This window comes from Apteryx mantelli, chromosome 31, assembly GCF_036417845.1.
Source record: "Apteryx mantelli isolate bAptMan1 chromosome 31, bAptMan1.hap1, whole genome shotgun sequence".
NCBI classification, from domain to species: domain Eukaryota; kingdom Metazoa; phylum Chordata; class Aves; order Apterygiformes; family Apterygidae; genus Apteryx; species Apteryx mantelli.
The window spans coordinates 866,121-879,298 of NC_090008.1; the positions used below are offsets into that span (position 1 = coordinate 866,121).

The window sequence follows — 13,178 nt, forward strand, 5'->3', positions numbered from 1 at the left end:
GATGCCTGTAGTGTAGGCAAAGCTGGAAGAAACAGAGATAATTCTTCTGATATGGAGTATGCTTTTTCTCTGTCTGAATTTCTGAGTAGTTTATGCAGGTTAAAGCACGATTATCCCTAAGTGCATCCTGAACTGGCTTTGGAAGTCCTTGCTGTCTAGTATCCCATGACAACCTGCCCCTGAGTTCTCCATGTTTCAGCATTGCTCACTAGTGCATTTGGCATGTTTTCCAGCACTGGTTCCATCAGAAGGAAGCCACCCAAGTGTTTCAAAATCAGTCCCAGATCAGACACTATAGGAAATCATGGATGAGTTCCTGCAAAAGCACACAGAAATACAGCACAGTGCAAAAGGAAAGGCAGGTAGTAAGCTCTGACTTACCCTATTGACTAGTGAGGGGAGGTGAGGTGAAGTCAAGATGAGCGAATGAAGAGCACTGTGATGGGCAACCTTTTATATGCTTCAAAACCATCCTCCTGGAAATGAGACATTCTTTGGCAATTCTGACTTCACCGTTTATCACCCAGTATATGCATTTTACATCTCTTCCGGTATTTAATCTTTACCTCTTTCTATTTGCTCATCAGCTCAGTTCTGTACCATAATTAGTTGTACACATAAACAGCAGGTGTAAATTTTCTAATGAATTTGCATTACGGGGAACCGGAGGTAGCTATAAAGTATTTGTATCCACTTCCTAAGGAATGACCTTGAGACACAGAGACGCTTAACAACTTGCCTAGGGGAGGCCGGTGCTGAAGCAGTGGGAGAACCATGACCGGAACTTGGAAATGTCACTGCTCACATGCCTCCTCTGCACGTGGTTGGGATTTTGGGGGGCAAGTGGAAACTATTAGCAAATGCAAATCCTTTTTTCCTGCCTCTGAGAGGTGGTTGTGTGGCCAAAGTTAAGACTGAAGAACTTCTCTTTTCTCAGGCTTGTGCTCAGGTCTCCCACTGTGGTGCTTTGTCATCACACCTGTGCTTTTTATTTCTTGTATTCTGTTAAGGATTTTTTCCATTTTCATTCATGGAAGGGATGGATTGAGTCTATATTAAGCAGCTTTCCAAACAGCAGTACACAAATTTCAGCTTTTATCTGTATTGGGGATGGGGAAGGAACTGGTCCGTGTAAGAAGGTGGTGTTGATGGAGTTTTCATCTGATGAGAGGGGGCATCAATATAAGAAAAGAGTCTCAAGATACTGAGGCAGCATTTATTTGTGCCAATTAAAGGTGCCATCATGTTCAGCGGACTCTGAATGTGAGGCTGGAATGGTGGCAGGTGATCCATGATGGCTGGGACACGTAGTTTCTTCCCAAGACGTGAATATGGTCTCCTATGGCATTGAGTGTCTCCCCTGGAATCGTCCCCAGGGGAGCATCGTTCCGGTCACGTGATAATAGGCAGATACCTGCCTGCAGAAGGTAATGCACTCTTTGTGTAAGTACTCAGACATGCTGTCCACTGAATAAGTAATTTATCTCCATTTTATCAGGTTTGATTATCGGAATATTGGTCAAGATGATCTCTGGATAGAAATGCATGTGGACCCTACGAGGCTGTTGCTAATCAGGGTCTTTTGCTGATGCTGTGGAGACACTGGGATTTAATGTCTATCTGTGTCAGAAATAACACCTTACACACTAACTTCCTTTTCTATAATATGCTCTGTCTTTGTAAACTTCCACAGTGGTCAAGTGAATTTGGGAATGGCAGTATTTTTTGAAGTGGGAGGAATCTGTGATCCCTTGCTCTTTCAGCATATGCTGAAATTAATATTCACAAGATCGCCTTAACAGAATATACTTCTGTTATGGTATGGTATAGGGTACATTTCTGCCAGTGTAGAGAAACTTATTTGCTTATTAATCAAAGACCCCTAAAGACCTGAATAATCTTTTCATGACAATCTAATGTGGTAGAGAAGATTATTTAAATCCAGACTTTGTATATGCTTTGAAGGTTAGCGTGAGGGAAGCAATCAAGAGAGTGCTCAAGGCATTTTCCGCAGACTGCAATTCAGAACTGTGTCCTGAATTTTAATAATAAAGGAAGTCCCAGCCAGGTATAGAGGCTTTGTTGACTCATGTGCATGCTATTTTAAGAATGGAGCTTTTAAGTTGTATTTTAGCACCTGGGTTTCACTCTGGCTCTTGTAATCCAGGAATACTGCATGCATGGCATGAAAAGCTCTGCTAATATAAAAATAATTAACCATTTTAAAGTGTCTCTTAATTTTATTTTTGAAGATGGTAGTGGAAGAAGATGGTACCCGGTATTCAATGAGTAGTGAATTCCTCTTTCAGTACATATTGAAATTCTCATTTCCAGTATCAGTGACGAATTCCTATACATCTCGGGGAGTGGTGCATTTTCAGATGGTAGAACTATGCATGCTTCATTCCCACTGTGTTCTTTATGTTTTCTTTAACATAAGCATTTAGTTTTATAGTCAAAATTACGATGAGTCTCTGAGGTAGAGGGTCAGTAGGTGCAAAAAGGTATCACACTGTTCTGGTGCCTTTAGACATGGCCTAATTTATGCCAATGGAAAGCATGGCTGAGCAGATCTTTATGTTTTCTGAAGGCTCTGACATGATATGGGAGCACATCTGTAGTCATGAGCAGTCTGACAGAAAACAGAAAATGGCACCAGAGTGAGGACGCATTCTGGGCAGAGGGTTATAAGAACAACTGAATGACAAGATATTTTAGGATTTGCTTAAGAATAAGTTTTATTGTCTACCAGCCAAGAGAGAAAATGAAGAATGAACCCATTAACAACAAACATATCCCATGTCCCATACACCAGGAAGACATACTTATGTATAAGATTTCTTTGCCTTACACAGTGGGCGATGTATTCAAGTACACTACAGAAGTTCAATAATTAAAGAACAGAGAGAAAGAAGAAGACAGCTTAATTTTCAAAACAAGAAGAAAATCGTTGGGCATTTGCTCCATCATCATGTGAACCAGAAAGTAATGGCAGGTTGTCATCTCCTTGTAGTGCCTGGTCTCGTTGCACTCCAGAGATGGCAGCTGGCAGAGCAGCTTTTCCTACCCTAAGCGGGGTCAGCAGCACTTTTTGACTGAGTAGGAGCACTGCTGCATGGGTACGCAGTACTTTCTCATGGGAGAGCAATAACCGACCGGGCTGCAACACACCACAACAGGCTTTCTCTTCACCACGGTTGAGCAGCAAGACAGAGACCCACAGCAGCAGGGGATGCAGCCACAGCGGCTACACGGTAGGCATCGCTGGGTGCAGCAATAAAGGGGCTTCTTGCATGCCTTGACACAGCAGGTGGATTGCTGGCACGGGTCGCAGCAGGTGGATTGCTGGCATGGGTCAGAGCAGCTGGATTGCTGGCATGGGTCGCAACAGCTGGATTGCTGGCACGGGTCAGAGCAGGTGGATTGCTGGCATGGGTCGCAGCAGGTGGATTGCTGGCACGGGTCACAGCAGGTGGATTGCTGGCATGGCTTGACACAGCAGGTGGATTGCTGGCATGGGTCGCAGCAGGTGGATTGCTGGCATGGGTCGCAGCAGGTGGATTGCTGGCATGGGTCACAGCAGGTGGATTGCTGGCATGGCTTGACACAGCAGCTGGACTGCTGGCATGGGTCGCAACAGCTGGACTGCTGGCATGGGTCACAACAGCTAGACTGCTGGCACGGCTTGACACAGCAGCTGGACTTCTGGCATGGGTCGCAACAGCTGGACTGCTGGCATGGGTCACAACAGCTAGACTGCTGGCACGGCTTGACACAGCAGCTGGACTTCTGGCATGGGTCACAGCAGCTGGACTGCTGGCATGGCTTGACACAACAGCTGGACTTCTGGCATGGGTCGCAACAGCTAGACTGCTGGCACGGCTTGACACAACAGCTGGACTTCTGGCATGGGTCACAGCAGCTGGACTGCTGGCACGGCTTGACACAACAGCTGGACTTCTGGCATGGGTCACAACAGCTGGACTGCTGGCACGGCTTGACACAACAGCTGGACTTCTGGCATGGGTCACAGCAGCTGGACTGCTGGCACGGCTTGACACAACAGCTGGACTTCTGGCATGGGTCACAGCAGCTGGACTGCTGGCATGGCTGGCTGCAGCACACCGTCTTTCCAGAGGAACAGTATCCGCTAGAGCACATGTTTTATATAGTTGTAGTGCAGGCAAAGCTGGATGGAACGAAGACCTGAAACACAGCGTACTCTCAGATACACCCCATCTTTGCAAGTTTATCAAGCCACCTGGCATTATCCCAGGGATATCTGTATACCTTTTGAACTCTTCTGAGAACTGCCTTTCCTATGCTGATCCATGAACATCACTTCCTGAATTCCCAACCCCAAAACTTTGTTTTCCACTCCCAAAGCCTGAGCTCTTTCTGCTTTCTTTTGCAGTAAGCAATAGACCAATACGCTAGGAAAGTCTGGATTTCAGACAGAACTGTAGATCAGATACAAAGACTCTTTCAGACTCATTGCTTGACCAAAACCCTATTAGAGTCCTTGTTAACAGAGAACGTTGCCAGTAGGTAAGACTTACCGTGTTAACGGAGTGGTGTGGTTGAGTGAGGAGCAAAAGGATGGGAGGCCTTTTATTTAGCCCGAAATCTGCCTGCCGGAAATGAGATACCCCACAGCAATTCTGACTTCATCATTTACCCACCAAACCTATACTTATTTTTTGAATGTGCCCTCATCTATTTAGTCTTTGCCTCATTATTTTTGACCACCCCCTCAATTTTGTATTATTACCAATTTGTTCTGTAAATTTTTTACAGTTTTTTAATGTCAATTTAATTCTTGTGAACTGCTTTAAAGGTATGTTTCTGCTCATTTCATATATGGTAATGTCATTACACAGAGATGTTAGGTGGCTTGTTCAGAGGCAGTGAGTGCTAAATTAACATAAAAATCCTAATTACCATTGAGAAGTGGTGGATTCCAGAGGCACGCGGAGGCCTTTTGGAGGCCCGTCACTCTGTCACCCATGTTTTGTTTTTGGATGTAGAAATGGCTAAGCCTGACGGCCTTCTTTGGGGTCTCTGGTCATCAGAAGAGCAAATATGGAACAGAAAGTTCTTGACATCTCATTTCTTGTTCAGGACATGGGAAAATGCAAGCCCTGGGCTTTGCCAGTATGAGAAATTTTAGATGAAAGAATTGTGAAAAAATTTGGAGTAGAGTTTGGGTCAAATCAGATTCCAGATTTTTTCCAATTCCTTTCTGACATCTTTAAATAAAAGCAAAACACAAAACTTTTCTGGAACTTTTGCATCCTGTTTCTGCTTAGCATAATTTGATCTGCAAAGTTCCTAGTACTTTTTTTTTTAAAGTTCTAGTATGCCCTCAAGTAAGGAAAGACCCACCTACGGATGTCATTTTTGGAATAAACTCTATGCTCAGCTCTCAGTCACCCATTGGAAGTCATTAGTGCTGATGCTAATGATCATGTTGCAATTATTCATTAATGGTGTCAGTATTTATTTTGCATGAAAGCCTGAAGGCCTCACATGATATGCTGAGCATCTTCGGGACTCCAAATTAAACTATGCGTTTTTAAAAAATTGTCTCTCTCTAGTCAGAGGGAATTCACGAGACCCAGGAACAGGACGTATATCACTAAATGTTTCGTTTCTGAGATCATTTTGGGATGGAGGGCTGCTCCTGCCGCTGTGGGTCTGAGCATCTGTGGTATGAGAGCACTGAAGGGCCCTCGGACCACCCTCCCCGATAGGATACAAGAATATAGAGTGGAAATTCACTATTACATTATTTAACACATACCCGGTAGAGCAGAGATGTTCCTCTTGGTCATCTAGAGTATTAGATGTAGAGGACTTCTTCCCTTTCAAAATTTTTATGGTCTTTGATTTTTTAGTTATTCTAAAGAGGTAAAAGCTTTGATTCTTGCTGTTCTGAATGGCGAACTTTCCAGGACTGACAAGAGCTTCTTTCTTGTTTCCAGGTTTTTTATGCAATCTCACTGTCTACTGGCTGCGGTCAGTATGGGTTCTGCGGGAACTGTACAAGGCTAATACAAGGCTCCCGAAGTTAATGGAAACTTCTTACCCAGCACAGTGGACAGCATTACCACCCCAGAGGCTCTGAGCATTTTGTGGGACTAAAAAAGGAAGAGGAAATAAAGTATTCTGTATTAGCCACAGAATAGAGAGCTCTAGACCTGGTGCAGGAAAGGAAAGTGAAGGAAAACGAACAAACATAAAAGACAAAACTACTCCTGTGAATTGAAAGACTTATTGACTTGACACCCACTAGTACACAGGCGAAGAACGAACAAGGAAAATATAGTGTTCCCAACGGCTGCATGAAAATGAGCCATCTCTTAGTAATGGTAACAACATGAATGTAGGTCTGTAATTAATTACCCTCTGTATCCCGTTTTCAGCTTTTCCTCTTTAATAGGCTGTTCCTCTATAATGACAATTTTCCCCATAACTTATAAATAAGCCATTCCAATTAGGTATTTACCAGCTGGTTATTTACTAGGGATTTCCAGAACCCCATCCATCCAGCTTATTTATTTCACATGTCTGCCCTGAGATGGATGAATCATGCTCAGGGAACCTTCTCTCATTATACACTGTAAAAAAATTTTTAATTGAGGTTGTTCCAATTCAGGTTAAAAAAACTGCAGGATTTGCTTTGTTTTGTTTCCAAATATAGCAGTGGCTTTTAAAGATCATATCTGCAGTAAAAACATGAATGTGCAAGCCAGGCCCCCGGCTGTATCTGCTGAACCCACATTGCATCTGCTGAGCTCTGTGCACATACTCCGTTTTCACACCTGGCATGTTTTCCTGGCCCTCCGCACGTGGAGAGGTGTTCCTGGTACCGTGGCAGGCGCCGTGGGCATTTCCTGCAACTTTCTTTTCCACAGCTTTCCATGAAGCTTAGCTATTTTAATCACTGACTAAAGCACAGGTCTAACCACAAGGAAAAACATGCCCAAGATGTCACCAAACAAGTAGGTATCAGGGAACGGTGACTAAATACACCCAGAACTATACGGTAGCCTTGAAGCACAACTTTTATTGTCTTGCTGGAGACAGAAGCAGAAAAGCAAGACAGAAACCATTCATAGCAAGCATTGCACTTGGCATTGGCAGAAAGAACACAAACAGCTCAAAGATAATTAAGCTGAGATACTTCACCCGATCACTACGTGACCCATCAGCTGTTTTAAAAGCATTTGCTTGCAGAGAAGCAGTAGAGCTAGCAAGTGATGAAACAGGAGATGAGCTTGAGGCCTCAAGGGAGGAGGGAGCCGGCAGATCTGGGCTCAGGGCTGGATCCTGCGGCTAGTACTTGGGGCACGACGGGGGCAGCTTGCAGATGTTCTTGGTGTACTGGGGGCAGCACGGGACCGGGGGGCAGTACTGCAGCAAAGGGGGGCAATAGCGCTGCACCGGGGGGCAGCATGGTGACACGTAGATGTACTTCTGCACGGGCTGCCTCTGGATGATGTAATGGCAGGAGGGTTCGGAGTCGTGGCAGGAGGACCGAGCACCATGGCACGAGGACCGGGAGCTGTGGCAGGAAGATTCGTAGTCGTGGCAGGAACCGTGAGAGCACATTTTTCCGGAGTACCAGCAAAGCTGTTGGGAACAAAAGACCATCCTGGTGAAATGAGCCCTATATTTGCTTCTTATTTTTTAGTTTTTATTTTTCTCTGGAGTTCCCCAGGGAGCTGTTTCTCTATTTCTTTCACCTGCCTAATCCAGTTCAGGTCCGAACGCACCCTCGTTTCTGCCTAAGCGTCAGGGGTTGCTCTGGCAATTCGTGCACTAAGCTTGGCCCCGGCAGGCAGGTGCAATAGGCCCCACGAGTTACTCCCAAACCACATTCCTAGTCCCAGGGCCCTTGTGAAATGGTGCTGAGCTTTTGCTGCCAGTTTCCCTTCGCGTTCTCCCCCTGCAGTTTCCCTTTCCTTGGCATTTGCGTTCCTTTCCTTTCCTCCGCGTTCTTCCACCTGTGCCCACCATACCTGTCTTTTAGAGCACTGTGAACGTACAGTCAGACCTCAGCTAGCTAAATCCCAGCTCTAGGGAGGGAGAATGCGTTTACGTCAATAAAAACTTCTAATGGAAGTATCTTCTCTCTGATCATAAGCAGAAATAGTAAAATTGGTCTTACCCTCTTCAGCCACAGGGAGATACGTCTGGAAGCGAAGATGAGTGACTGAGGAGGACTGGGCTGAGAGATCTTTTATACGGTTCCGAAAGTTTATCTCGGATATGAGACATCTCTTCGCAATGACAATTTAATTATTTACGTACTCAATACTGCACATGTTCACGCCATCCTATTTTTAGTGCTTCCGCTTTGACACACGGTATTTCGTCCTATATTAATTCCTAATGAATTCCCTATAAGGTTTTAGGAAGGTATTTCTTTCCCGTTTCCTGGCGACTGACACTAATCTCGGAGATGTTAATTAGCTTGCCAGTGGGCAACTGGGATTGCATCAGGGACAGAATCGTCTTTACGTCTCACAAATGCTGACTCCTGGAGTAGGCCTACCATTCTGGGCAAGTGACAGCTCAGGATTTTAATTTACAGGTTGCTTAATGTCAAGAGGAAATGGGATTACCACCTGCAATAGACGGGTACGGCACGATTCCAAAGTCTAGCTTGATCTCTTGGGTTCCCTGGAATGGTCAAAACTAAAATATTTCTGATTCTTCATCTTCTCCTCAATTTGCCAGATGACCTTGCTGACCCCAGCAGTTTTTTCAACATATATCGAAAATCACTTAGTCCTTAAGATCAGGGGAAGAGGTCTGGCACTGAGCTCTGCTTGGGGTCTGTGTATTTAAATGTTCCTATTCTTTGGTTTCTCTTTCACTTCAGTGCCTTCTGACTCCTTATAGCTGAAATTTTTTCACCTGACCTCATCTGCAGAGATGTATGGAAAGCCATGGATTCAGAGAAAGGGTGCATTTCAGCTGAAGTTTGAGCAAATTTGGGGCTCTGACACTACTGGCAAAATTATGGGATTTATAATCCTGTTTGACTTGGTCTTTGAAGTGTAAGAAAACGAAGCCCTTAACTCAGCGACTTTGAAAAATGTCACCCATTAGACTAATTCACTAACTGCTAACAAGAACCTCTTCTTCCCTCTCTCTAAAATAAGGGTGTCCTACAGCTTTTCTTCAGGCTAGAGGTGCTACAATTGCTTGTGGTGAGTTTTGTGTAGCTCAGAAGGATTGCATGAATTCCTCAGGCACATTTTGTGACTCAGTTGCGGGTCAAAAACTGAAACAGGCTGTAGCTGCCCAGTCATATGAAATTGGTGCTTGTCCGGTCTCAGTGCCCATCCTGCAGCGGCAGTTCTCATTTCCATTCCTTCGCTGCTTTGTGATGGACCTGCACACTGGTGCTCCTGCTAAACCGTTCCACCTCCTCACCAGACTTCAGAAATTGAGGTGTCGTCAGATTCCACCTACTCAAAAATGTTTCTGAATCTTTTAAATACAGGTTGTGCTAAGAAAAATGTGATCTCCAAAGAGTTCACCCATCGCTTGCAGTTTTTTTATAGGAGTAAGTAAGGAAAGCCCAGTCTGCAATGATGAAATGTAATTTTCAGTGATGCATAGGTCAGTATTTGCTCAGCTATATTCAACACTGTTTGGTTTATGATCTCTCCATAATGATATATTATGTTGTTATTATTTGTATGATGCTAGTGCAGTAGAGTCTTACATGAGATGGACCTTCTCCAGGCCAGCCCATTTCTCTATTCCAAAGTATATGCTAGTGATACAGCAACACTGGAATACAAAATGGAAGTTCATGTCTTCTGTTTTTCAGAGGCACAGAGGTATTAAGGTATTTGAAAGTATTTATATGCCCAAGTTCTGAAGTTCTGAAACTGAGTTTAAATTATTGAGTATATTGAATAAGGGTATTAGCAACTGTGAACTTTTTATCCTCCTTTCATTTAATGAGCTTGTCTTCAAAAAAAAAAAAAAAAAAAGACCAAGCCTTTACATTCAATTGTTTTTGATTTTGTTGTTTTCAAAATGATGGGACAAAATCTCTGCAGACCAGCTCATCTTCTGCTGCAAACAGGGGAAGCTTTGTGCTGCTCAGCCTTTTAGATCCATGCAGATTTTTGGTACCTGAGAACTTTTTCCCTCTACTAATGTGTCTGTTTACTTCACAAATGGATGAGGGAGTTGTTGTTATTGGTTAACAAGTATTAGGGCATTCCTAGAATACAAGGAAATTTGATTGAAGAACCCAGAAAAAAAAGTGCCTAAAGAGAAGAGTGAATAAATAAATTGAAAGACAACGCAGCTCTCATGAATTGTAAGCTTTATTGTTTCCCACACCCAGCTGAGTTTAAACCAGAAGTGCATGCACAAAAGATTCCTAACAGTAATTATGCGCTGAATAATTAGAAAGGACATTTCCTGAATAATTAGAAAGAACGACATCTTGAACGATAATTAGAGGAACACTTCATCCAGAAGAGTGGTGAGGTACATTGCAGACACCCAGAGGTTTCAGCAGAATAAGATGATTTGTGGCCATAGCATCCAAGGCAGGAGGGAGCTGGCAGCTCCAGGCTCAGGGCCGGATCCAGTTGTTAGTACTTGGGGCACGACGGGGGCAGCTTGCAGATGTTCTTGGTGTACTGGGGGCAGCACGGGACCGGGGGGCAGTACTGCAGCAAAGGGGGGCAATAGCGCTGCACCGGGGGGCAGCATGGTGACACGTAGATGTACTTCTGCACGGGCTGCCTCTGGATGATGTAATGGCAGGAGGGTTCGGAGTCGTGGCAGGAGGACCGAGCACCGTGGCACGAGGACCGGGAGCTGTGGCAGGAAGATTCGTAGTTGTGGCAGGTCCCGCGTGAGCACATCCTTCTGGAGTATTGGCAAAGCTGTTGGGAACAGAGAGGCCGTCACCCTGGTATGGAAACTCCACTGTAACCTGCAATTTCCTCAGCTGTTTTTCTGTAGGGTTCTGGGGAAGTTCATTTGCCTCTGCTTTGTAATATATATGGGAGATCACGACCCTGAAAGTGATCCTGCCTTGTCTTTTGGAAGATCTTCTACTGTTTCCTGTCTTGCATGGTCTGACTCTGATGGGAATTTCCCTAACAAGATGCTGCTGACTGCTTTTGTTAGCTATAGTTTACTTTTAAAACTTTGCACTGATTCACCTGAGATCTCTCTCTTGCTCTCTATCACCAAATAGTCTGGGAATTAATTCCTTGCTGGGCCCCAAGACTTTGTGTCTTTGCAGTTCCAGTCCTTCAATTATTCCCATTTTTCTGTCATCCTATCTGCATGAGCACACCACAAGCATCCTTTGCATAGCTTAAATAAACAGGCATCCATTCACATACCAAGAACAACAATTTTCTAAGACAAAGATAAGGTCAGACATAGAACTAATCAGCCAGAAGGTGAGTTCCTGCTGCTGAGCAGAGTATATATCAACATAATCCAACTTACCCCTTGTTGGAACAAGCAACAGCAGAGAGAAGTGAAGCTGAATGAAGGAGGAACAGGGAATGGAGAACTTTTATATACGTCCAAAGGGTTGGCAAGAAATTATGTATTTCCTGATAATGATGACAATTAATTACATAGCCACATCCATGTTTATCTTCTGTGTCTATTTTTTAGCATTTCCTATTTGACACAGTCAGGAAAAGCAATTATGATTTTTCCCATAACATGTTAATAGCCAATGGATTTCCTAATCTGCTTTATGTGGAGATTTTGAAGGTAGCTGCATATTTACATCTTAAGAATGAACCTAACCCTAGAGTTATTAAGTGATTTGGTGTTGGGCAACCAGTATTGCATCAACTTACAATTCAAAAGTGTTGACTCCTACCCAGCATGCTGCCCCTCTGTCTGCCTGGCAAGCTCACATTTTGATTGATATGTTTTTTCATAACACGAGGAACTGTAATTAACAGTCACAACTCACATGGATTGTACTTAGAGAGGTGGAAATCTAGCTGACTAGCTCCTACACACTTAATGCCTCAGCACTGGAGATGACATTAGGAGAAGGATGTTCCCATTTGCAAGGTTTTTATTCAATTTGTGAGTTTCACCAGCTATCAGATGTGTTTTTTTTTCTTGTGCCTCGATATTATTCTATTTACTTTCTTTCTAGAAGAAGAGGATTTCAAATCCTAAGAAGAAATGATTTGGGCTCGGAAACTGTCATATGTTAGCATCCTGTTTTCAGATCACTAGTAGCTTCATGCTCCTGACTTACTTAAGCAGTTTTATAATTTTTACTCATTGCAGTGTTTCACTATTTACTACTGAGCTTCTCCTACAGTGGCCTAGGCCTTGACTTTAGGATAATGCAACATGTAATTGTTCCTTTCCCATGACTTTTATTCAGGGTGGTGCTGCAGGAATTCTTTGGGAATGCTCTGTAGGTCAATCCTGATGTGATGGAATTAGAGGATTCCTAAAAGTTGCTTGCTGAGTTCACAAGTCAGGAGCTATTCCTATAGAGATGGTCTTCACATCTTCCAGGGCTTATTTTCATGTCAAATTTGAAAAAAAAAAAATCTGCTACTTTGCCAGCATTTTTGCGAAATGATAATCCATTCTGAATCTGAAAACACACCCTGGGACAACATGTGTTTATGTTCTAGTTGCTCCTCTTGATTTTGCAAGGCCACCATTCAGCAAAAAATACCAAAGTCTTAAAATGAACCCTTGTTTAAGAAAATTTGATCTGCAACCATTTGGACAACCCTGTGAGTTGTAAGTAGTGTAGAAATGCAAGTAGTGTAGAAATGTTTTCTCGAGGTTGTTAATGAGTTATTTTTTGGGAAGACCCTTGTGTCGGTTCTCTGTCTTGTAGGGTGCATTCATTTCACCTTATGTTAGACGCTAAAAGTTAGTTGTTTAAATTTAAGCTAGTTGTCTAGTTCTTGCTAAAACCAATGCAAAGGAACAGGCTCTTGGCAGATGTAAGCGAGTCACACTGTTCTGGAATAGATGTCCCAGCTACATGGCTGACAGCTGAAGAGATAAAGATAGTTTTAGGTTGTAAAAAGTAGAGAGAGATTTAGGATCTGTTTTTAAGTGTATGCAATTTTCAATGAAAACAGTAATTTGAAGATCAGTAAAAGAAGGAGGGTTAGAAAAAT

The 13,178-nt window shown here is 43.5% G+C and overlaps 1 protein-coding gene across 1 annotated transcript; it reads right to left on the bottom strand.

The window, feature by feature from the left end:
- Nucleotides 1-3,078: 3,078 nt before the first annotated feature.
- LOC136994573 (keratin-associated protein 4-6-like) lies at nucleotides 3,079-4,161 on the bottom strand. Its single transcript, XM_067313110.1, has one exon. The coding sequence runs from the start codon at nucleotides 4,159-4,161 to the stop codon at nucleotides 3,079-3,081; it is 1,083 nt and encodes a 360-aa protein (XP_067169211.1).
- Nucleotides 4,162-13,178: the final 9,017 nt, after the last annotated feature.

What these genes read in the sequence shown, in the direction of transcription:
- LOC136994573 (XM_067313110.1), bottom strand. Translation starts at nt 4,161, where the DNA reads ATGTGCTCTAGCGGATACTGTTCCTCTGGAAAGACGGTGTGCTGCAGC.